The sequence below is a fragment of the Pinus tabuliformis genome, chromosome 4_1 (genome assembly GCF_031772625.1).
Source record: "Pinus tabuliformis cultivar Carrire ecotype Pingquan chromosome 4_1, CPIR1, whole genome shotgun sequence".
Classification (NCBI taxonomy): Eukaryota; Viridiplantae; Streptophyta; class Pinopsida; order Pinales; family Pinaceae; genus Pinus; species Pinus tabuliformis.
The window spans coordinates 841,346,153-841,372,459 of record NC_142303.1 but is presented as its reverse complement, the minus strand read 5'-3'; the positions used below and the strand labels follow the sequence as shown (position 1 = coordinate 841,372,459).

General features: G+C 39.7%; 2 protein-coding genes across 6 annotated transcripts in view; both read right to left on the bottom strand.

The window, feature by feature from the left end:
* LOC149178836 (zinc ion binding protein) overlaps positions 1-26,307 on the bottom strand; it is a 496,683-nt gene that overhangs the window by 103,236 nt on the left and 367,140 nt on the right. For all 5 annotated transcript variants that reach the window (XM_089420459.1, XM_089420458.1, XM_089420457.1 and 2 more), the window contains one exon: positions 20,154-20,342. In XM_089420459.1, coding sequence (XP_089276585.1) covers positions 20,154-20,342 — 189 coding nt within the window. The remainder of the gene's footprint in view (positions 1-20,153; positions 20,343-26,307) is intronic.
* On the bottom strand, positions 22,815-23,637 carry LOC149178837 (uncharacterized). Its single transcript, XM_089423727.1, has 2 exons — positions 23,500-23,637; positions 22,815-23,390 (listed from the first exon to the last, which is right to left on the bottom strand). Exons 1-2 carry the CDS (start codon positions 23,625-23,627, stop codon positions 22,955-22,957), a joined length of 564 nt encoding a protein of 187 aa, XP_089279853.1. The 5' UTR covers positions 23,628-23,637; the 3' UTR covers positions 22,815-22,954.

The following is a 26,307-nucleotide window of genomic DNA, read 5'->3' as shown; positions in this document are numbered from 1 at the left end:
TATATGGAGAGAAGCCTTCATCAACTCAGATTTTAGAGAGAGCCAAGGATAAGGAAAGGGGAAAGAATAAAGAAAGAAATCATAGTAAAACTTTCACTTCACCCACATCGAAATTGAATATTGACTTGGGAGGATGGTTTAATAATGCTAAGAATTTAGTTCCTGTCACTGAAATCATGAAGATTCCCTCCCAAAGATATAAATTGTTGAAAGCCATTGATGCTCCTAATGGAAAAGAAATGTCTAATTTTTCTAAGGATAGATATGAGGATGCCCCTATCACTTTGCAAAGTAGTGATATGTGTACAGATAATAGAGACCACCAACCTTTTTTCATCACTATGTTGGTCAATGGAATGCTTTTACACAATTGTATTTTTGACTCTGGGGCATCATCTTGTGTCATGATTAAGAAAGTCATGAATCGGTTAAATTTGAGCATTTCTAGACCCTACCACAACATTTGTGCAATGGATTCAAAGATCATTGAAGTGTGTGGTTTGATAAAAGATCTTCAAGTCTGCTTAGTCGTACATCCTGACATTATGATCACCATGGATATTGTGGTGATTGATGTGCCTGGTGCTTGGGGGATGTTATTGTCTAGAAAGTGGGGCATTGATATTAGGGGTAGTTTGCAAATAGATTTAAGTTATGCTACCATCCCTAATAGTGAGGGCATCATGGTTAGATTGGATAGGGAATTGGCGAGAAAGTTTAACATATAGAAAATCCGAAGGAGCCTCATAATGAAATTGTGTATGAATCTGATAACTTGGGAAACTATGCTATCCTGGCTAATTATTTTCCTCCTTTGGAGAAGGAGGTGGATTGTAAGAAAGATGGAGTTTGGCACATGAATTTTGATGGCGCCCATTCTACGTATGGTTAGGGTGTTGGAATTGTCCTTACCTTCCCTCTTGGTCACATATTCAAGTTTGCCTAAGGATTGGAATTCGATGCAACCAACAATGTAGCAAAGTATGAGGCTCTATTGTTGGGTCTTGAGTTGCTTAGTATCAAGGGGGATTCTGATCTAGTCATTCTTCAAACTAAGGATCAATTTGCATACAAGAATGATATATTAAAGAAGTATCGAAATGTTGTTTGGGATAATATGGAATATGTTGATGCATTAGACCTTCAACCAATTCCTAGGGAAGGAAATAAACGAGTTGATGAGCTGGTTATTACTGCATCTACATTACAGCTTGGAGAGAACTTGGTGGATGATAAAATTAAGATGGAGATTATCTTTAGGCCATCAGTTCCTGGTAATCTAGAGCATTGGCAAATCTTTAATGATGAAATCCAGGTGCTTCGTTTTTTAAATAACATGGAGGAATTTTCTGAATTTAAGGCTGGATACAATGAGAAAGGATGTGATTATGAGGAGTGTAATGTGGTGGCAAATCCCACTCCTAGGGAACGTGTAGTCTTGGAGCAAGTATTTGACAGACATGATGCATCAAAGAGAAAAGATGATAAGAAAATTGACCTAGGGGAATTCATTGCAGTGAATATTGGTACCCCTCATGACCCAAAGATTATTAAAATAGGCAAGAGTACCAATGAGCAAGAAAGCAAGAATTTGATAAATTTACTTCATGAATATAGAGATGTTTTGGCTTTTTCATATGATGAGTTGAAAAGTTATAGGGAAGATGTTATGGAACATACTATCCCTCTTTAGGATGAAAATGCCAAACCCATTAGGCAGAAACTTAGGCAAATCAATCCTAAGTTAGCCCCCTTGGTGCAAAAGGAATTGCAAAAGAAGCTTCAGGCTGGTATTATTGCTCACACTAGGCATTCCACATGGTGTTCAAACTTGAATATTGTAAGCAAGAAGAATGGATCAATCAGGGTATGTGTAGACTTTCGAAATCTTAATTTAGCCTGTAAAAAAGATAATTACCCTTTACCTAATATGGAAACATTATTGCAAAGGGTAACAAGATCTGGAATGATGTCTTTGTTAGATGGATTTTTCAGGATACATCCAAGTCTTGGTGAAGGAGGAGGATAGACATAGGACAACATTCACCACACCATGGGGTACTTTTGAATATTTGAGGATGCCTTTTGGATTAACGAATGTTGGAGCAACCTTTCAAAGGGCTATGGACTATGCCTTTAGGGTTCTAATTGGGAAATTTATTGAGATCTATCAAAATGATTTATTGTTTTTTCTAAAAATGGAATTTTCCATATAGGCCACCTAAGGCAAATTTTTGATAGGTGTAGAGAGTATGGAATATCCTTAAATCCTGTTAAATCTATTTTTGGAGTGACTGAAGGGAAGTTGCTTGGTCACATCATTTCAAAGGATGGGATCAAGATTGACCCTGAAAGAGTTGAAGCTATTCAAAAGATTCCTTTGCCTCATAATATTAAAACCCTTCAATCCTTCTTAGGAAAGATTAATTTTCTTAGAAGGTTCATTCCAAATTATGTTGAGATTGCCAAACCCATCCAAACCCTCTTAAAGAAAGATGTTAAGTTTGTTTGGGGAAATGGTTTTCGGGAAATAAAGGATTCTATTGTCAAAGCACCTGTTCTTATAAGCCCTGACTATTCAAAGGAGTTTTTTATTTTCTCTTTTGCATCCGAAGATACTATTGCTGGGGTGTTGCTTCAAAAGAATAATGAAGGGCATGAGCAACCTATTGCTTTTATGAGTAGGACCCTTCAAGGTTCTGAGTTGAAGTATAGCACCATGGAGAAGCAAACTTATGCTTTAGTCAAGTCTCTTAAACACTTCAGAGTTTATGTGGGGTATTCTAGGATAATTGCATTTGTTCCCCACTCTGTTGTAAAGGATATTTTAGTCCAAGCTGATTGCATAGGAACTCGAACTAAGTTGGTCTCGAAGATTCAAGAGTATGATTTGGATATTAGACCTACCAAGCTTGTGAAAGGCCAAGGATTTGCCAAAATCTTAACTTAAGGAAATGAGAAAGTGATAAGAATGATTTGTCAAAATGATTTGGAATTAACTTCATCAGAACTTCAAAGATTGGGTCAACTTGAGTGGTATAAAGACATTATTTATTATTTGCAAAATTTGTCATGTCCTAACCATTTAGTTGGCCATAAGAGAAGAGCATTAAGGCTTAGAGCAACTAAGTATTGCATTATGAAGGATGGTCTAGGTTGGAGAAATCTGGAGGGGGTAATACTTAGGTGTGTTGATGAAGTTGAAGCCAAAAAGCTTATATCTGAGTTTCATTCAGGATTTTGTGGAGGGCGTTATGCTGCTAAGACTACTACCCACAAAATCTTGGGAGTTGGTTATTTTTGGCCTTTTATTTTTGTTGATGTGCACAAGTATGTTAGAGGTTGCCAAGTTTATCAATTATTCACTAGGAAGTAGAAGTTAGCTTCTTTCCCTCTTTAGTTGGTGGTCGTGGAGGCTCCCTTTCAACATTGGGGGCTAGATTTTATAGGGAAATTTAATGAAAATTCGAGTAATGGCTACTCATGGATTATAACTGCCACTGATTATTTTACTAAATGGGTAGAGGCCATCCCTACAAAACACGCCACTGACAAAGTAGTGATCGATTTTCTTTAAGATAAGATTATCACTTGTTTTGGTGTCCCTAACAAGATTACCACCGACAATGCCAAGGCTTTTAGCTCTGCTGAATTCTCATCGTTTTGCTTTAAGTAGGCATTGTTTTATCCCATTCATCAAACTACTATCCCTAGGGTAATGGGATAGTAAAATTAAGTATGCTTTGTGGGCTAATAGGATTACAAAGAAGAGTTCTACTAGGAAGAGTCCCTTTGAGTTAGTTTATGGCTTGTATGTTACCCTTCCTGTGCATTTGAGGCTACCAACTTACCAATTGCTACAAAGTTTTACATCTGATAAAGATGTTGTGCAATGTAGGATTCACCAAATTGTAGAATTGGATGAAACCAGAAGAAGAGCCTTTGAGCATTGTTGTAAAAATCAATCTAAGGTAAAAAGAAATTTTGACAAATCATCTAGGAATAGAATGTTTTCTAACAATGATATGGTTTTGTTATGGGATCGCAAGAATGAAAAACCAGGAAATCATGGTAAGTTTGATAGTTTGTGGCTTAGACCATACATTATCAGGGAAGCAGCTAGACGGAATTCCTACCATTTGAGCACTTTGGATGGAGAACCACTCGAGTTACTTGTGAACGACCAACTGCTCAAATTGTTCTACAAAGAAAATATCTGATGCCATGGGGCATCTTTTTGTATTTCTAACCATATCTCGTGTCATTTTTGTTTAATTAGTTTTATTTCATGAATAAATTATCATTTATGCTCTTAGAATAAATTTCAATTTCTTCATTTCTGTACTCAATTTCATTTGATGATATTTTGAATGGATACTAGACCTAGGGTTGAGATATTCTACAAGGTAAGAGTTTATCCAACGTCAAGATAGTCAAGAGAAAAGGTTTCGAATGATATGCTACTAAGGTACAAACCTTCAAGAAATCCCTAAGTTGAAGGATGGCTTTTAGGGTCCCCTCTTGGTGTGATAGCAAGGGCATCAATTAAAATGAAAGTCCACTGTCAGAATTCGTTCAAAACTTGTGAATGCCTAGAGGAGACACTAAGGAACAGTTTTGTCAAGCCAAAATCCCAAAATCCCTCCTCTGTAAAATTTCGCACCAAGCCCTAAAAAGCCTCCTTATCCTTAAAGGGACGAAGAAACAAAGACAAAATAGGTGAAAAGAATGATGTTTCGATAAGTTAATGTGATCACCAAGGATCTAGGAGTAGTGGCTAGAAATTGGGAGGATTGGAGTCAAAAATGATCTTGGTTTGCTAACTTCGCTCTTCAAGGAGGCCTAAAGAAGCAACTTCACTATTTATGGATGCAACTACACGACAACTTTAGACTTTTATACTTCAATGGCAATTGTTATGGAGTTTCAAGGATGCAAATTATCCTCTAGGAACATTCATTCATTCATCATCTTATGAGTAACACATGCAAAATTTTCCAATAGTATCAAGGCCTTAAACAAATTTTCATGAATTAGGGCACAATAATAACCATAAGAATAAAATTCCATGCATTAGACATTCATTATTTCAGAAATATAGCATTAAAAGGCACTTACAAGACAATAAAGAGTATATCCATCCACAAGAATGCCAAAAAGAAGCTCCAAGATAGAAAACAAACATTTCCAAATATCCAATTGCATTAGCTTCATCTGAATCTCTCCAAAAAATTGCAAGCCGAAAATCCTATAGTGAGGTAGTTGAAAATCCCAAGTGTGATGATCATATACAAATGAAGTCTCTCTTACTTATATGAGCCTCTCACAAATTTGAATTAGCCTAATTTAGCCCCTAATAATATTTTAATGTGAAAATAATGTCTTTGGTGACAAACCCACCAAATAACTAATAAAGTGAATGATAAACCATCCCAAGAGGGCCATAATAGTGCAAAATGGAGTAAGGGTCGTTGGAAAGCCAAAATGAGTCCTTTAAGTGCCATGATGAAGAGGAGGGCTCCAAAAATGATGACCAAGGGGATGACCCCTTGATTTCCAAGATAAACATCATATGGTGCTCCCAAGTGGTTATAGGGCATAATCAGTGGTCTCATGGGTCTCCAAATGGCTCCATAACAAGTCAATGTTCCATCAGTGAGGTTCAGGAGATGACACGTGCCCTCCCATGTCTCTTCGGATGATACAAAACCTCATTTGGGTCCTGGATCAACTGCCAAGTGTAAGGTGTCAATGTGTGGTCGGCTAGGCAACATGGTCCAAGTGCATCATCATCTCTGTAAAACTGGGCACCAACAAACAAGTGGCACTGAAGAGGCCCATGGTGTGGCACTCAATGTGCTGCAATGGTGGACGCCCATGACTCTCAACGCTCACCCTACAACTGCCACTATGACCCCCTGAAGGGCTTGGATCCCATGTAGGGAGGCCAAATCCAAGATGGAGATGCACCAGCAATGATGCATAAGATCCAACATGTCTCCTCACCTTCCAATATAACAATCCATTAGTGCAATTGAGTAAATAAGCTTGTTAATCAGGGGCAAAAGTGGACACTTCGTAGTGGTATGCCCTTCCAAATGGGCTTTAAAATGTACAAGTGTTACCTTGCTCAACAAGAGAGGTTAATAAAGGACCCTATAAAGTGGTTTCAACCTCTAAGGAAGTGGCAGGTCCAACATACATCCATCAAATGGCAGGTGTCATGTGAAATAATGATGGAATGGTGTAGGGGTAGGAGGGAAATCTCCAAGCCACATGCCATGGTACGAGGGTAGCTATGATGAAGGAAGCAAACACATTGGGTGTATGGATGCGGGAGGGGGAAATCGTGGTACATGAGTTACCTCAACCATTGTTTATCCACCCTACTTTTTATGTCTTTTTCCTTTTATTAATTTTGATTCTTTTATTGCTTGGTGCTCCAAGGTATGAGAGCATGATGTCTATGATGTAGCAGTGATTACACCCTTAAGGTTGGGTATTTCACGCCCACCAGGGTTTGGGACAATCATGTGTTCCTTAATGATGTAGGGGGCACTCATAGGTGCCCTAGGAACTAGGGTGATGGCCATAATGATAAGGGGTAAAGCCCCTATTTAATTTTTTCCAGCTAAAATTTTATGTCTTGACCATCTTTTGCATTTTGTGGTACATTTCCTGTTGTAAGTGGCCAAATTATGCCTTTAAGTTTCTTTTTAGCTACATCAACTTCTGAGGGACTGTTCCAAACCCGACCTAATATGTGGACAAGGGGAGGGGAAGCTAACACATTATGGACCCAATGGACAAATGTGGACCAAGATGAGGAAAATGTGAAAAGGGCTTCTAATGAGCAGAGGGGAGTTAGATATATGGTATCGAGAAGTGTGACTATTACCGCTCAAACTAGCAAGGATCTTAGGAGGGGATCTTAAAAGGGAAACTACTAGGTCAAGGGCAACAATGGAGCGATAGCACACTATCACCTCAGTTAAGGCTCTCTACCGATGGGAGGAGACCCGGTATAAAGGGAATCATAAGATGAATGAGTCAATAAAGGATGAGGAGTGATACCTAAGGCCTATTCACAAGAGAGACTCAATTGCATGGTTTGCTTGCTTGAGAAGCAAGGTGTAAGGCTCTCTAGGAAGGGCCAACGGGATTTCATGGGCTAGGTTTTGTGGATAAGACTTGTAAAGGAGATACCTAGTCCTAGAAATCCTTATTTAAACTTGGTTTGCAAAAAGGTATTTGTGAAATTAGCTTCAATAAGTTATGGGACAACGCGGGACCAAGTGGACCCAAAATTAGGTCAAGGGGATGGAGTTGACTAGTCAAGGGTGTGCTTGACCTAATTGAGGGGAAGGGGATCAAAGGCGAAATTTTCAGTAATTTTGACGCAATGATCCCAATGAGGTCACTAGCCAAGGGAAACCAAGGGCAAGAATCAGCCTTAGAGCTAGGGCCTAAAATATCTCAAGATCCCAGCGTCATAATTGCTTTAAATTTGGAGTGCCTCTAGAAGACACAATAGCGCAGTAGATGGCAAGAGATCGAACATTTTGGATGGATGAATCGTGAGAAAATTGATGCCTTACGTCACCTATGGAGGTTAGGCCTAGAAAGAGAGAGAAAGGTGAGAATAATATGCTTTTAGGTGATCACCAATGGACGATTAGTGCCTAATCCTTTGGGGAATATGGAGTCAAGATGAAATTTGTGTTTTAGAATAACTTCACCCAATCAAGGAGCCTCCTAGACAACTTCGCATGGCAATAAGGGCATGAGAGCAGTTGCTAGAAGAGTTTATACTTCAATGTGCAATAATAGATGACTTATCAAGATATGTTCAATAGAAACAATCTCTAGGAACATTCACCCCTTTACACATGATACATAAGATGATGCAATGCTATAAAGACTAAATTTCCACAATTTCACATAAGAAAAGCAGTAAATTTCAGATCTAGTATAGCAAAAATCCCAACAACATCAATGTCATAAAGTAAATAACAAGAATAAGCATGAAAAGAGTACTTACATGTGCAAAAAGAGTATATCCAATCATCATATTATGCCAATAATGAAGCTCCAAGACAAGAGAGAGATATCCAAACATCAAAATTCATCCATTACATCCAAATTCGTCCTCCAAGAAGGATAGCAAAAATCTCACAAGAGAGAGAGACCCAATCCAAGTGATGATGATACAAATGATTCATATCACTTCTATTTATACACTCTCTAATGAATTTGATTTAGTTAAATTGGCCTAATTTAGCCCCAAAAATAAAATAATGTGCATAATAACAATGCTTTGGGTGACAAGCCCACCAAATAGCTCAATAATACATGAATAAGCCTCTCAAGAGGGCCAACTAATCAATAAAGTGAGTCGTTGACCTTTGAGGAGACCTAATGAAGTCCAAGGGGTGCCATGATGAACAAATGGACTTAAAACACATATTGGACAAGGGGTTGGCCCCTTGTTTTCCAATCAAGAACCTGTGGTGCTCCCAAGTGGGTGTGGGGGCAAAAGGACATCCTCATGGGTCTCCAAGTGGGTGTGGGGGCAAAAGAACATCCTCTGTAAACCATCTGTAAAGGCTAGGATGGTGATGTAAGCCCTCGCCAAGTGTGTGGTGCATGTGTGGAGTCGGTTGGGCATGATGAACCAGGTGCATCATCCTCATCCAAAGGGTGGAACACAACCAATCAATGATCGGTGTTGGGGATCCATGAAGTAATATCTTGTTAATTTAGGCAAACAATGGTATGTTCTATGCTTAGAGCAATTTTACTTCAATTTTCTTTATCGGCCCAATATCATATCCAGTAGAGCAATCACATCAACATGATAGTAAAATGCAGATAGAACATAAACATAAATAGTAGAAGACAAGCCAAGATAGAGGACACAATATATGGCACTAGCTAGGGACAAACCCCAATGTGGAGAAACCCTTGATCAATTCTTCTTTTAGTCTACAATAGGTCAGCAGAGAGAGATAGTACAATTTACAAATATGATAATTTATAACAGCAACAAAAGAGCCCTAACCAGAAAAGTCAACGCTAGACAATGGGGTAGATTTGACCCTCAAAGATTTGGTCAACTTCAGTTGACTTCGGCCTCCAAACAACAAGATGAAACAGTCGAATTTTGCCTAGTCAAAGTCTGGTCAAATAGTCAACCTATGGTCAGCCCTAACCACAGTCAACATTGGTCAAACAGTCAACAGATTGCCTCGATTTCTATGCCCATAAATTTGGCCTGCCCAATCAAAGATAACCCTCACAAAAACGCAGTCAAACAGGTCAACACAGTCCAAAACAACCTTCTAGAAATTTGGTCAAACCTGGTCAATGTCCAAAACAGAAATTTAGCTGTCCTTTCCTTCGCACGTGTGGAGAGATAAGCTGCCCAGAAATCTGTACCCAATAAGATGAGGAGAGAGAGAGAGATGTGTGAAGATGAGTGTGTCCAAATGAGGATGAGGCATTATGAATTTATAGCCTAATGTTGAGGATAAATATACGTGATTGTTGGGCTTCCGAGCCTACATGAGTTTGTTGGCCAACCTTGACAATTTGTCCATAATATAAATAAATTCATATCTTCATTTGTACATGTCGAAATTGGATGATCTTTAGATCAATCCTACACCTCTCGGAGAGAGGAAACCAAGAAAAATATCAGCTACCATAAATAAGATGACCCATGTGGATTTTGGGCCTAGTTGCCAATTTTAACACTCCCTCTCAACTAGGGAGAACTCCACCTGCTACTTCATCTGCCAATATGTACTATCTATGCCATCAATGCACTGCTCTGTGCTGCTGAACTATGAAGAAGAAGAAGTGATCGAGAATGTACCATACCATTCTCTATAGACCCGAAGTCAGTCCCAATCAAAGGAGAGTGTCTCATACCACACTCATTGACCTGAAGTCAGTTCCAATCAAAAGAGAGTGTCTCACACCACTCTTACTGACCCGAAGTCAATTCCCATTAATCCCAGATCAATATTCGTCATCCTAGCATAGGGAGAATGGTAGTACACAATGCGTCCATCGGTAGTACTATGGTCCCTATCCTCATTTCCTTACTCATTAGCCAGATGAGAGGTACTTCCCATGAGTCCCAGACTGCATGGGTAGGATGTCTCAGTAGGAGAAGGATGAACCACTCAACCTGCCTACATGTCGCCAAGGGGTATCACAGGGAATGCTGAACCACTCACCCTGTAAACAGCAAACCACTAGGGGAAGGTTGAACCACTCACCCTATGGTTGCTCACCACTCCAAGAAGTACCCCAAGCCCCTCGGAGCTCCCAAAGGTCAATGTCCATCTCATACAGGACCTTCAAAAGAGGGTCTCTCCACAACTCCAAGTTGTTCTCCGAAGGCCAAGAATTTGACCTTCCCCAGGGGCTTTGTCAGAATATCAGCGACCTGCTCATCAGTCCCAATGTGATGGAGCCTTATTGCTCCTCATTGTACCATGTCCCGGATAAAGTGGTACCTGACATCTATATGCTTGGAACGATCATGAAACACGGGATTCTCTGATAATCGGATCCCACTCTAGTTGTCGTAAAGGACCACATGGTATCCAACACATGTCCAAACAGCTCAATGAAGAGCTTCCTCAACTAGACAGCTTCACAAGAGGCCATACTAGCAGCTATGTATTCGGCCTCGGCGGTGCTCAAGGCAACCGACTTCTACTTCCTGCTCATCCAGGATATCGAAACAGAACCCAAAGAAAAACAACATCTAGAAGTGCTCTTGCGATCCACCACACTGCTAGCCCAATTAGCATCAGAATAACCATGCAGCCTCACATTTCCGGCAGTGTATCTCAGTCCATGAGTGATTGTGCCCTGAAGATATCTCAGAAGATTCTTGGCAGCAATCCAATGTATATACTATATGATGAGGCTCAACCATGTATTGGCTCAATGTCTTCACTGCAAAACATATGTCCAGATGGTAGTTCACCAAGAACATCAATGTTCCTATGAGTTGACAATACTCGGAAGCATTTCCCAATTCAGGTCCAACAACACTACCACATAACTTCTTAAAGTTAAGTTCCATTGGAGTAGTCACAGGCTTGGAGTCCACCATCCCAACGTTTTCCAATATCTTCAAAACATATTTTCCTTGAGAGAGAAAAATTTCACCTGGCTTTTGCCAAACCTCCAACCCTAGGAAATAGTGCATCGGTCCTAGGCCCTTCATCTCAAACTCAAAAGCCAACTCCCTCTTACATTTGTGAATGAGAGGGTCTGCACCAGTCAGAAAGGGGTCATCCACATAAAGTAAAAGAATGAGAGGTTTATCATTTTCAACCTTGAAATAAAGGTTTGGATGGGCTTCACTTCTAGTGAATCCCAACTTCATCAGATAGCTATCAATCCTCTCATACCAAGTCTGGGGTGCTTGCTTCAATCCATAGAGAGATTTCTTCAACCTGCATACATGAGATTCCCGATCATGAACTTCAAACCCCTCGAGTTGTTCCACATAGACTTCCTCTTTGATTGAACCATGCAAGAACGCGGTCTTGAAATCCATCTGATGTAGGTTCCATCCTTGCGAGGCAATAAGGGCTATGATTGAGCGGATGGTGGTGTATCGGGCGACAGGTGAAAATATCTCATTGTAATCTACACCTTCATTTTGAGAGAAGCCTCAAGCAACAAAGCAAGCCTTGAACTTTTCTGCACTTCCATGCTTGATTTTGTAGAGCCACTTAGAAGTGACAACCGATTTGTCCTGCGGTTTAGGGACCACATCCCAGACATCAATCCTCATAATTGAATCGTATTCTTCATTCATAACAATCTTCCATACATGTTGCTTCACAGCTTCTTCGAATGGGGAAGGCTAATTTTGAATGATAGTGCTCATGGTGGTCAAATATCCTTGATACCTCTTCGGCTTCTTGCTTTCACAGAAAGTCCCCCTTGGTGCAATGTGCCTCTCAGCATCTTTGAGAGTCTCCCTAAGCCATGAGGGTCTCTTCTTGGAGGAAGGCTCATGAGGGAGTGGAACAATAGGATCCATAGATTCATCAACATCAGGCATGGTTTCGTACTCTTTTTCACCCTGATTTCCTGTGTCAACTTCTTTGTCCTTCCTTAGGATAGGAAGGTTGTTGATCTTCCTGAGGGCCATATCTTCGTCGAAGACGACATCATGACCTATCTCAACTTCCTTTTGACCAGCCACATAAATTCTATATCCCTTAGAATTTTCACTATAGCCCACAAAGATTCATTTCTTCCCAGATCCACCCAATTTGCTTCTTTTGTCTTTTGGGACATGAAAATATATGAGGCTTCCAAAAAATCTAAAATGAGAGACATCGGGCTTCTTACCAGTGAATATTTCTTCAGGAGTCTTAGGGTCCAATGCTTGATGAGGGCATCGGTTTTGAACATACACTGCGGTATTTGCAGCTTTAGCCCACAGAAACTTCGAAAGGCCTTTATCATGAAGCATGGCACAGATAGCTTCTACAATAGAGCAATTCTTCCTTTCAGCCACATCATTTTGCTCGAGAGTCTACGGCGTTGTAGTCTCCCTCTTAATGCCAGCTTCTCTTCAATAATCTTGGAATTCATTGGATTCATACTCGGTCCCATTACCAGTCCTCAATATCTTGATTTTCTTCTTGAATTGGTTTTGGATGAAGGCTTTGAAGTGTCGGAACCAGGTGACCACTTCATCCTTCTTCCTCAAGAAATAGATCCAACTCTTGAGAGAATAATCATCCACAAAGGTGAGATAATATAAGTATCCTCCCAAGGAGTTTACGGGCATCATACCAAATATGTTGGAGTGGATCAATTGTAATATGTCGTTGTCTTGCTATTACTTGAAGGGAATGGTCCACTTGTAAGTTTTCCTTCAACACATCCCTCACATACACCTTCATGCTTTACTTTGAACTCGGGCATACCTATCACCATCTGTCTCACATTGAGCAAGGCCTTATAATGAAGATGGGTGAACCTTCGATGCCATAGTTCAGATTGTAGAGATGTGTCGCAAGACATGGCTCCCAATGGACTTCCTCCAACTTGATACAAAGTGTCAACCCTGAACTCAATAGTAAAAGCATCTTTAAAATTTCTTTTCCAAACATGTACCTTTCCATCGATAAAAACCACCTTGAATCCTTTATCTTCCATCGCTGAAATGGACACCATGTTCTTCTTGAGATCGGGTACATATAGTACTTCTTGCAAATCAATAGTGTTAACTTGATTCAATTGAAGGGTAACACTCCATACTCCCTTCACACGATAGGTGGCATTGTCTCCAAGGATGATCTCCAAGTTTGTCTCCTTTTCTATCAGCTTAGAGAGGGCTTCCTTGTATTTGGTGAAGTGCCTTCGTACCTGAAGTTCCTTGATTTCTTAGAGGGTCGACCATTTCCTTGATGTCCCGCATTCGTTTTTCCTTTGCCATTGGACCTGCCATTCCTTTGATCGTTGTTGTTGAAGTTTCCCCTAGATTTATTATGATAGTCCTCATCTCGAGGTGCATCCCTTCTATTAGGACACTCCCTTGCATAGTGGCCAAACTTATTGCAAACAAAGAATCTTCTCTTCCTTCCATTTTTGAATCCTGGTCTTCCTTGACTTTGCTTCTTTGAACCTGCATTGTTCTTCCTCTTGGCATGAGCGGAGAATCCAATGTGGTTGCTTCTATTAGAAGGCATTTCTTGCTCCACCATTCTTGTTTCTTCTTGAATGCATCTCAACATCAATTCTTCAAACCCTGGAATTCGATCATTGTTGAGTATAATGGTTCTAAATACATACCACTCAGGTGGGAGTCCTCTTGGTGAGAGTAAGTTCCCTGTCAAGAATGACTTCTCCAATCGAGATTAGATCATTCTTGCTCTCAGTAATCCTCAAGAAATAGGATTGAATGTCCTCATCCTCGCCCTTCTTAATATCGTTCAACTTATTCTTGAGAAATAGAATTTGATTAGCATTACTAACCTTGAACATGTCGACCAACCTGTCATAGATCTCCTTGGAAATCTTCAATTCGGAGATATAGGCCACCAGATGCTTGTCAATGGAATCCCTGATAATCTTCTTCGCTTTGACTTCAACCCTATTGTACTTGGTCTTCACAGTAGCTAGTGTATTTGAAGGAGGTTCAGGGATTTTACCCTGCACATAATCCATCACTTCTTTTTCTTCCTAGGTCAAATCAAGAGACATCTTCCATCCATGATAGTCAAATTTATCATGGAGCTTGTCTTCAGCCAGGAAGTAGGATGAGGAACCCATTGAGTCTTTTGTCCTTGTCCAACTGTCTTTTGTGATTGCTCTTTCACTCTTGCTTGGGATTTGTCTTCACCTCAACTCTGATACCATGTTAATTTAGGCAAACAATGGTATGTTCTATGCTTAGAGCAATTTTACTTCAATTTTCTTTATTAGCCCAATATCATATCTAGTATAGCAATCACATCAACATGATAGTAAAATGCAGATAGAACATAAACATAAATAGTAGAAGACAAGCCAAGACAAGAGGACACAAGATGTGGCACCATCCAGGGACAAACCCCAATGTGGGGAAACCCTTGATCAATTCTTCTTTAAGTCTTCAATAGTTTAGCAAAGAGAGATAGTACAATTTACAAATCTGATAATTTATAACAGCAGCAAAGAGCCCTAACTAGAAAAGTCAATGTTGTTCAATAGGGTAGATTTGACCCTCAAATATTTGGTCAACTTCAAACAACTTCGGCCTCTAAACAGCAAGATGAAACATCCTTCAAACCAGCTGAATCCTGCCTAGTCAAAGTCTGGTCAAACAATCAACTTACGGTCAGCCCTAACCACAGTCAATGTTAGTCAAACAGTCAATAGATTGCCTCGACTTATGTGCCTAGAAATGTGGCCTGCCCAATCAGAGATAACCCTCACAAAAATGCAATCAAACAGGTCAACGCTTGGTCAACGCAGCCCAAAAGAGCCTTCTGGAAATTCGGTTAAACTTGGTCAACATCCAAAACAAAAATTTAGTTGTCCTTTCCTTCACATGTGTGGAGAGACAAGCTGCCCAGAAATCCATACCCAATCAGATGAGGAGAGAGAGAGAGAAATGGGTGAAGATGAGTGTGTCCAAATGAGGATGAGGCATCATGAATTTATATGCTAATGTTAAGGATGAATAGACGTGATTGTTGGGCTTCTGAACCTACATGAGTTTGTTTGCCAACCTTGACAATTTGTTCATATTATAAATAAATTCATATTTTCATTTCTACATGTCAAAATCAGATGATCTTTAGATCAATCCTACATCTCTCGGAGAGAGGAATCCAAGAAAAATATCAATTGTCATAAATAAGATGACCCATGTGGAGTTTGGCTCTAGTTTCCAATTTTAACATATCTTCTATTGTGGAGACCCATGGCTCTCAACGCTCACCCTACAAGTGACAATGTGGCCCTCTAGAGGGCTAGGACCCCGTATAGGGAGACAAGCACCAAATGAAGACCCACCTACAATCCTGCATAAGAATGCTCAAGTAATAAAGCTTAAGCCTTACAAGTCATGGGATCAATGGGGCAATTTATGGTGGCATGCCCTTCCATAGTGGGCTTTGGCATATACAAGTGTCTCCAAGCTTAATAGGGGATTAACCAAGGACCCTTTTAGGTGGTTTTGACCTCTAAAGGGGGTGACATGTGCATGGTACCTCCTTTAAGTGGTAGGTGGCAAATGATATAATAATGGAATGCAGTGGGGATCAGGGGAATCATCTAGACCACATGTCAAGGTTCATGGGTAGCTATAATGAGGGAAGCCCACATTTGGATATGTGAGTATAGGAGGGAGAAAATTGTGGTACATGAGTTACCCAAGCCTTTGTTTTTCCACCCTTCTTCATATGCCTTTTGACTTTTATTAGTTTTTCTTCATAACTGCTCGGGGCTCCAGGGGATGAGAGCATGATGTGTAGTATGTAGCAACTTCGGATGAAAACTAGTTATTGGCCCCGCTAAAGATGCTATTTTATTATACTAAAATGGCGAATTAGGCTGTTTTGTAAGATAAGGCCCGAACTTCTTGCCTTCTATCTATTTAGGGTTCTCTATCTATTTTATGTATTATTGTAAAGATATAAGTTGCTCAAGGCCATAGGTTCCTGATCGAAACTACACCAATGGGTAGGAGTCCGAAGAAGACAAAATAGAAGAAAAGTGATTGATCCCGACAGCAGTGGATACCCCCTTAAAGTGGGGCAGTTCATCGCCCACCAAGGGTTAGAACAATCATGGGTTACTTAATGATAGAGGGGGCTCATCTAGTGCACATAGGAACCGAGGTGATGGCCATGGATAAAGGGTAGATCTCATGTTTGGCTTTTTCCCATGTGCTTAACTTTGTATGTCACAACCATCTTTTGCATTTTGTGGCACATTTCCTACTGAGAGTGGCCAAATTATGCTTTTTTTTCTTTTTAGCTGCATCAACCTCTGGGGCATTGTTCTAGGCTCGACAGAAGTTATGGACAAGGGGAGGGGGAGGTTAACCCTATGTGAACCCAATGGACACATGTGGATCTAGATGGGAAAATAGATGAATAGGGCTAAAATAACTGGAATGGGAGTGATGTAAGTGGTACCGAGAAGCAGTACCGCGCAACCAATATTGGGATTTCCCATGCAGTGCCAGCCCAAAAACCAAATGGTCAATAAAGGAGATCCCACGAGACTAGGATACAAGGGTAACCATGAAATCGGTTTGTAGAGACAAGAATAGAAACCTAACCCACTCTTTCCGCCGAATCCCCCCACCATTTCATGCCCAGAAGTGCCCATGACAAGTAAGGAAAATTATTCAAGTATGTTAAGGAAAAGTCATACCTTTGGGGTTGGGAGGCCCACCTTCAAACATTCATTCATAACAGATGACCGAGGGACCACATGGTTGGCTCAAATGGCAGAGAAAGTGGCACATCGAGCTATCTAGTGGGATGCAAGGAGCTGTCGACTGAGGACCATCTAGGAGAAAAAAATTCTTCTTTGAATACTACCCACAGGGGGTGGGTAACAGAGACCACGCAACCAAAATTAGGGTTTCCCATGTAGTGCCACACCTAAAGCTAGTAGCCAATAGAAGAGACCCCACCAAAGTAGGATACAAGATTAACCGCCAAGTTGAGACAAGGGAACAAGAGTACAATCCAAGCCAATTCCTTTTGTCAAATCCCCTCACTAATCCATATCCAAATGTGCCCAAGAAAAGAAAGCATAAATACCCAATTACATAATGAAAATTCACGCCTATGGGGTTGGAAGTGTTGAAAAGTGTAACTAGGTTCAGTCTTCATAATGACGTGTAATGATTTCATGTAATTGATGAAAAGAAGAAAATAAAATTATTTTTTTGTAATGCTTGTCTCATGGGTATAATGAGCAAGGAATTTTATTATATAGTTAAAGCTCCCACTGTGAGCTATTAGGTTTGGTCATCAAGTCATAAAGTCTATTGAGTCAATGTCAAGTGTTCAAGACCCATTTGGGTATGTTACACATTATAAAAGAGAATTTATTTAGGTCATAAACACTACAAGACCTTGTCACAAACACTCCTTGAAGTCGCCCTAAGGATGATTCTAGAAAAGGCATGTCAGCCTAGACACCAGTTCAAGTCGGCTTATTCTTGATGGACAAACCACTATATATAGGCAGCTCGGCCTTCATTCTAGACACAGAATTTCGATCAAGGATTAAAGCCAAAAAAGAAGTGTGAAGTTTACAAGGAAAGAAGCCTATAGTCATGCAAAGAAAGGAGGACCATCACCGAGGTTATTTCATATCTGTTTTTGGGTTGTCACCTCCACACATGCGAGAATCTAGTACCATGTGCTACAAAGAAGGGCCAAGGCTAGTAAGGTCACTCTAGAAGTCAAATCAAAGGAGAAGACATTACATTCATCAATTCGAAGTGTAGAAGGAAGTCTTTCCATCCAAGCGAAGTGGTAACAAGGTGCAGAAGTTGGTCAACATCCATCACATGTGTTGCAGCTAAGGTTTCTAAAGAGGCCGAGGGTTGCAGGTCTGATCCAAGAAGCTGAGATCTGAAGGATAGCTGAGAAGGAGGGAGAAGCAAGCAGTTTGACCATTGTTGAAAGAAGAGATTAAACTAAAGAGTTCTTGTGACTTGGTCTTGGAGAGGCTAAATAGGTCAAGGGTCTTGGTCTTGGGATTCATCAATTGAAGTCACTATAAGAAGAAGAATTCGTTTGGGTTTTCCTCTCAAGTTGGAGAGGTTTTGGCCCTGGTTGATCACCTAAATTTTGTGTCTCATGTCTCTTTATTGTTTATGCATTGGTATTTGTTTGATGAAGAACACTATAATAATCAAAGAAAAGAAAAGATCCTAAGTTAGAGAATTAAAAGCATTCACAAGCAGTTATCATCAAAAGAGAAATCACCTAAGCTTGATGCCCTAGATTTCTCAACAAGAAGGCCCGTCTTCAAACATACAATCATAATAGATGAGCGAGGGCACATAATGGTTGGCTCAGGTGGTGGAGAATGATGGCACATCGAGCTATCAGGTGGCTAAAAGGGGTTGTTGGCCGTTGACTGAAGACAAATCTAGGAGAAAAATTCTCCTATAGGGGTCACCCACTGGTGGTTGGTAACAAAACCAATTGAACTGAAACATCTTTTAAGCGATATATACTTGGAAGCCTTCCGTGTGATGAAAGTCTACTAAAGAGTAGGTTGTGGAGTGTTGAGGTGATAATGGAAACCACCTCATTGTTGTATCTTAGTTTGTATCTAAGTCCAGTTCTTTCCTTGTGAGGCCTCTCACAAAGCCTGCTAGATTTTGAGGCAACGGAAACAAAGTGCACATTCATCTTCTTTTCTTCTCTCATATTTAACTGTTGTGAATTGAAATTCTTTCATATTATTTAATTATAAACTTTCTTGCATCCTTGGTTGCTTGCAGACATCAAGGATAGTTATTTTATGTGTTCATTATTCACACCAACCACGCAGATTTTTCTAAGTGATCGATGACATATGAACGTAAGGGACACTCCCCTATGATTGGAGAAATACTAGTCTAAATGGAGGGGCAATCAACAATGGCTTTGTGTTAATTACTCAGTTGTTTCTAAGGGTTGTACAGCACAGATCTAAGTGATGACACAACCTCATCCTAAGACTTATGCACTAGGAATATATACTATTCTTGGGGTGGTTATGGTGCAATGTCTTGAGGAGCACTCTATATGAAGACTAGACACATGGCATGAAGAATCTTTTCCTTGGTCGAAAGAGTGGTCATCTAAAAGCTAGATTTTGCACACGAGGAGGCCAATTGTCACTTTGCATGAGCTTATCTAGCTGGATGTTGTTACATGCAGTACCTGAATTCATTATTTTATCATCAATTGACTTCCCATATGAATTATGTCAGAGAGCATTACTGTACAATTTTCCTTGGATATGTTATTGTTTCTTCTTGCAGAACAATGTGGATCTCAACAGCTAATTGCAACTTTTAGTAAGAAAGTCGTTGAGAAGAATATTTTATTGTTATTCCTTGGAGAACTAATTAATCTAGGAAAACAAATACTTCTTTATTCTTGAGGATAGAACTGAAGCCAATTTAAGACTTTGCTCTCTCCATTCATTGATGGGTGGATTTGCAGACAAATCTCCTCGGAACTTTGTCAGATGATGCCTTTGGAGGATTAATGAAAATGCTTTCAAGATGAGGATGTCTTGTAGATCTTAACGCTCTCTCAAACTGTTGGAATTTTCTTGACAAATGTTTGTGGAGTGGTGAATTCTTGAATGTAGTTTTACAATCACAATGACAGCCACTAACTTTAGAAGATTTAAAAAGATTGTTTTGAGGTTAGAGATGGCATTATGTGCTTGCTATTAAATTTGCATCTCAATTAGTGAACCCATCAAATAAATTTTGTGTTCATTTAGAAACCATGTCTGCTCTCAACAGAAATAATAGTAAAATTTCCACAGACTTACATAACAGGGAAAACTGGGAGTGGCTTCAAGAAGAGCAGTCAGTGGCTTCAATCAAGACCTGATGAAGAAGTTCTCTTAATTAACATTACCTGTAATGCAAGAGCAACAGCTTCTTCATGCATGCCCATCATGCTATAAATGTACACGCAAGCACGCATTCGCCCCTCCTTCAGACAAAGACGTAATGCGTACTTGGGATCATAGAAAATATCTGGTCTGCCAGGCCGCCCCTTTCCATACTTGCATTGAAGAAAGCGCAAGAGTGCACTTTCATCACCCTGTTCGCATTATCAAAATAAATGAGCACTTTTTAATTCATCATTAAGATATTAGGAAAAATATTTGCTGTAAACAATATCAACAAAATCTCAATAATCTAAATGCAGGTAACATTGTTCTCCACATGACAGAACCTATCCAACTGTGACTCTTCACTCTGTCACCATTTGTGCATAATATATAGTATCAAGTTGAATATCCCAAAATATAGTCACATTAAATTTACATATCTTATCATAAATAATGGGATATGCATAGCACATCCTGACACTGATACAAAAATAAAACAGGAAAGAAAGGAGATTTGAAGAACACTAAGTCTATTTTTAGTACAGAGATTATATTGAGTGCTCTGATGCAAGAAAAGTGAAAAAGCAGGTGTTCTAGGTTAGATCTAAGAAAACACTAAGATATATTTTTTCTTCAGTCACCAATTTGAAACAATTTTGTATAATTGCTAGTATCAATACAAAAGTATGAAAACAGAGAGTGATTCCCCCTCTACTCTGCTGCTTCCAATTTGTGCATCAACTAAGATAGTATTAATGTGCGTGAATGGCCAAAGTTACAAATGGAACTGGGATGTAAATGCATATACAAATGGTAACAAAACTAAAATTATACATATACATGTCAAACTTCCATCCTAGATTATGCTGTCAGTTGAGATAAGTTCATATTTATGATGTTTCATGGAGTGCGTGTCATTGGAAAAACAAGTATAGTTACATAAAGTGAAACATTAAGAAGACATCTACCCACTCAAAGCAGACAAGAATGTCAATGTAGCTATGGGGGAAGCAGTCAAATCTTGTTATCATTTTTCTTGGTATGTGCACTTATGTTGTGTGCAGAAATTTTCATACAACCAAATGAACTTTTTTTGGTTTGCTATGCAAATTTTTGTTGATTTGGGGTAGCATCGGCTGTGCTCTAGCCACGAAAATTGGTGGAGAGGTTGGGGCACATGAGATCTCCAATACCCAGAAAGGGTTCGGGCAGATTCTAAACAGATCAAGAGATATTAAAATAATTAATATTTTTAATGGATTCCCTAAGTCTAAACTTAGGGAAAATAAAATATTAATATGTATTAATATGAATCTATGTTAGAGTGGTCCAAAAGACATGGATCAAGCCAGATCTAATCTTAGTCGTTGATTAGAGACTTAAACTCGGCCATTGAAATGTCAACAGGAAAAATATAAGAGGAGGGTTGAGGGTCACTTGGAGAAGACACCCAGAGTGATCAACCATTCTATTCTCTAGAGCGGGGTTTGCTAAGAGAGATAGAATCAGTGATCGGGAGAGTAGCTGAGGGGCATTGAGTACAGAGAAACAGAGAGGTAGAAATAGTGTCGAGATAGCAGCAGAGCATCCAGAGAGAGAGAGATGCAGGAGCAGTGAGTGCTCACACAGGGCCACGCAGAGGCAGCTAAGTGTTGCGCAGACCACTAGAGGGGCCAGCGTAGCTGACGCAGAGGCTCAGAGAGCTGACGTAGGGCCTCATGGAGTTGATGCGGGCCAAGATAGGTTGACAAAATGCTAGCGCTACGCAAGGAGAGGCTGACGCAATCCAGATTGGGCAGACGTTGGGGCTTCTGGGGCAGATTGGTGCTGAGTAGCTGCCGGAAGGATTATCCGGGGTTTCAAACAATAGATTTGTCAGAAACCGAGAGGTATTATTGGTAAGGAAATTCTTTGTTGGGTAGGCCAGTTTTGGCACCCAGATTGTACTCTGATATTGCTTAATAAGAAAACCCTGAGATAGCTGCATCGGTTTTCCCACATTGGGTTTTTCCAGAGACATTAGTCCAAAAATAATGTTATCATGTGGTGTGTTTGTTCTTGTTTCTTTTAGTTGTTGATCTGTAATATGTTGAGCATGCACTAGTGTTTATTTTCAGTATTTACATTGTAAATAACTTGTTAACGAAAATAACAAGCAGGTAGGAATAAATCAAATAAAACTGCATGGAGGGTTTCTAACTAAGTAAACTTAGAAACTTCATTTTGCATGTCTTTTCTACAGTTCCCTCAAATGTGTTAAGTGTTTAAGATACCTCAACTTCGCACAGCCATATCTCCTGCCCTGGCTATCCAATCTCAATGATTTTCTTTTTTCTGCATATTCTTTCCTCACGAGGAATTCAGTGATCTAAACGATGTCTGCCAAAATTGTTGCCGAGGACTTATTTCATTTTAACCTAAAAATGGCAAGCAATAGCAACCAATGTTGCATTAATCGTTATCGGGATAATATCGGTACAAGGAAAAGATTGGGGAAAATCGGAATTATCAGGAAATAATCGTTTGGTACAAAAAAGTTCTTGTTTTTCATTTTTTTTTCAATTTTTTTAATATCTAAACCATCTACAACATAAAATAAATACATTGACACATAAATATGATAAAAGAACTAATATATAAGATGTTTAATATCATTTCTAGTGCTAAAATCATGCATAACATTGAAACATGTCCTGAATAGTAAGTCCTGACTCCTGAGTCCCAACTCAGCCTCAAAATATCAACAAAAAATATGATAATGTATCTCATCATGTCATAATGTCATATACAATAAAATGAAGAAAATAACTAAAGTCTAATCCTATTGATTTCCTCTGCCCCTCTTGCGGGAAAATGCCACAGCTTTCCCTTTCCCTTTAGATGTAGATGCTGGTGCCCGTGCTGGTGGAGATGGCAGTGGAGTCTGATGTGCTCTAGAAGCTGAAGAACTAGAAGTAGGAGCTATAGGAGGTAGACCACGTCCTCTACTAGTGGCAGTGGTAGCCTGGGCAGGTGGTGTCACCTCCTCCTCCTGTTCCTCCTCCTCCTGCTCCTCCTCCCCCTCCACTACATCCTGCACTAACCAATCATCAGCAGACTCCATGAGAGGCCTCTCGGCCTCAACCCTCCATGCAGCAGTGGTGTCAATCCCATCCAATGAGATGGCATCCACATCAGGTGTCCTCTCAAGTTGTCTCACCCACAATCGAAGATTGTAGTAGACGTAGACCATGTCATTAAGTCGCTGGGACTCCAACCTGTACAAAGATCATGAAATAATAATTAATAATTATCAAAAAAATATTGTTTAATGAATTCAAAAATTTATTTGGAAATTTGCAATATTTTAAATATTTAAGTGTTAACCTGTTGCGGTTCTTGTTGTGTATTTTTTCAAATACACTCCAGTTGCGCTCACATCCTGAGGAGCTACATGTTTGGCTGAGGATGCGAATGGCAAGCTTTTGCAGAAGGGGTACCCTGCCACCATACATTTTCCACCATGCATCTACAACAAAATTACAAATAAAATTTTAAATAAACATAAGAAAAAAAATGGAATTTGAAGAGACAATGAAATTTGAAACAAAGTTACAAACTAAAAAATACCTGGCATTTTAATTGTCCTATCAGTGACAGCCATCTCAAAGCCAAATGTGCCACCTGCCATCCTATATGTCTCAATTTGTTTAGAGATCTCTACACGTTGTTTTGGAGATCGCACCATCTTCTGGACACAGGATAAGAATCCATCCATGATCTCAGCATCAAAATCAAACCCACATGCGTAAGAAAATGCAGGGTTCAGGAAAAGCCCAGCAGCATGAATGGGACGATGGAGTGTGTTGTTCCATCGCTCATCAATCACTCCCCATAGGAGGAGTTGTCTCTGAAACCCATCATCTCCCTTACTATCATAGTAGGCCCGAATGGCTTCTTTGGCCCTATCCATGGCCTCATACAAATAGCCCATTGCGGGCTTCTCACCATCAACCAACCGAAGAACCTTTACCAAAGGTTCAGTAACGGCGCACACCTCCTGCACTCCCACCCAGAAGTCTTCATGGTATGAAACTAGTTTGCATACGGCATCTCCTTCTGGTTTGCGGCTCATTGGCAAAGCACGCCACTCCTCTAAAAGAAACATTATCTTCACATCCCACATAGAATTCAAGAGGGATTGAAGAGATATGAAACTGGTGGCAAACCGTGTAATGGCGGGGCGCACCAACTCTTTGTTGTTGGTGAATCTTCTCATCAAGCTAAGCACAGATGCATGGTATATATAAATTTTGTAATGATTTTGGATGAATCAACAATATCTTTGACAAAGGGAATTTTCCCTATGTCCTCCAACATCAAATCAATACAATGTGCAGCACAAGGTGTCCAAAATAAAGTAGGATGCCTGTCCATAAGCATCCTGCCAATAGCAACATAATTTGCAGCATTGTCTGTTATGACTTGGACAACAGGTTGTTCACGCACCTCCAAAATAAACACATCCAGCAAATCACATAAAGTTCTTGCATCTTTGATTTGTGCAGATGCATCAACAGATTTGATAAACAGAGTCCCCTTGGGACAACTAACCAAGAAGTTTATAAGGGTTCTCCCCTTTTGGTCAGTCCAACCATCTGACATAACAGTGCATCCTATTTGTGCCCATGATGCCCTAAATTCCTCCAATCTTTGGGTGCAGTCACGCTTTTCATTTTGAAGAATTCGGCCTCTGAAATCAGGATAAGAAGGGATTTTGTACCCTGGTCCAACACTGGCAATAGCATCAACAGTAGGTTGGAAAAATGGATTATTCCTTACAATGCTGAAAGGAATATCACTCTAGAGGAGAAATTTTGCCAGCAACTTGTCAGCTTGTTCTTTCTTAGTTCTTTTTAGCATTGAACCGATAGATGGTTGTGAACCAGGTGTGGTTCGAGGAACAAAAAATGATGTGGCAGCTACTGGATTGGTTGATGTTGCAGTAGAACCAGTGCCACTTGGCCCACTTCCTTCAGCTGACCTTTTTAGTTGCCTGTTGAGTTCTTCTTTAGCCTCTCTAGTCTGCTCTAAATTTTCCAATGCTCTCATGGCTCTTTGGATAAGTTCAGGATTTGTATTTGTACAAGGCCCCACATCCTTTTTAGGGATTTTTGCAAGGTGAAACTTCAACCTGTACACCCCCTCGGACATAGGGTGGCGACACAACTTGCAACTCAAGTTTAGTCTATCATTCGGAGAATCAGGTACACCATATTCCCAGAAAGGATCCAATTTTCTTGGCATGTTTGTTTTTGAACTTTGAAGTTGCAAACTTGAAGTCTTGACTCTTGAATGGTGTTTTGGTGCAGTTGTGAACCTATGGGAAAATAAGGATTACAATTTAGCATTGACAAAATTACAAGTTACAAATTTACAATTTAGTATTTTAATTTTAAATTTTTAACATTGTTCATTGAAAATCCAAGTTACCGAACATAAAACAACCATTCCAAAGTTCAAAGTTTCAAACATAAGTTACCCAACCATTCCAAACCCAAGTTACCCAACCAAATGGCAAAAACAATGAAAAATATATAAACAATATTTAAAAACAATGAAAAGAAAAAATATTAGTTCCCATAGTCATACCAAGTTACCCAACCAAAAACAATGAAGAAATACAAAAAAATCTTTAAAAACAATGAAAACAAAAGAAAAATGGTGCCCATACCAAGTTACCCAACCAAAAACAATGAAAAACATACAAAAACAATGTTTTTAAACAATGAAAACAAAAAAAAAATAATCCACATACCGTTTCTATGGAGAAATCGGTGGTCTCCTCTTGATTTTCTCCTCTAAGCACTTAGATTTAGCTAAAAACCCTCTCCAGCTTGGTCTCCCAGCTCTTCTCTGCCCTCCGCGCGCGACTGTCCAAATGAGCTCATTAAAAAACCAAAAAAACGTTATAAAACTGCGTTGTCGCGACCCCCCGCGATTATTTCCTTTTTTATCACGATAATTTCAATAAAAATCGGCAAAAAAAATTCCGGCGATTATTTCGTATAGTTATCGCGATTTTATCGGGACAACGAAAAAATCGCGATAATTTCATTTTATCGCGATATTATCGTGATTTTCACAACACTGGGTGCTATCACATTTTACCTAATTGTTGTTGTGAAATTTAAT

Excerpts from the sequence above, each read along its gene's own strand:
- LOC149178837 (XM_089423727.1), bottom strand. The coding sequence starts at position 23,627 with ATGTATGGTGGCAGGGTACCCCTTCTGCAAAAGCTTGCCATTCGCATC. Across the intron at positions 23,391-23,499 it reads CACAACAAGAACCGCAACAG|GTTGGAGTCCCAGCGACTTA; the intron begins GTTAACACTTAA and ends ATCTTTGTACAG.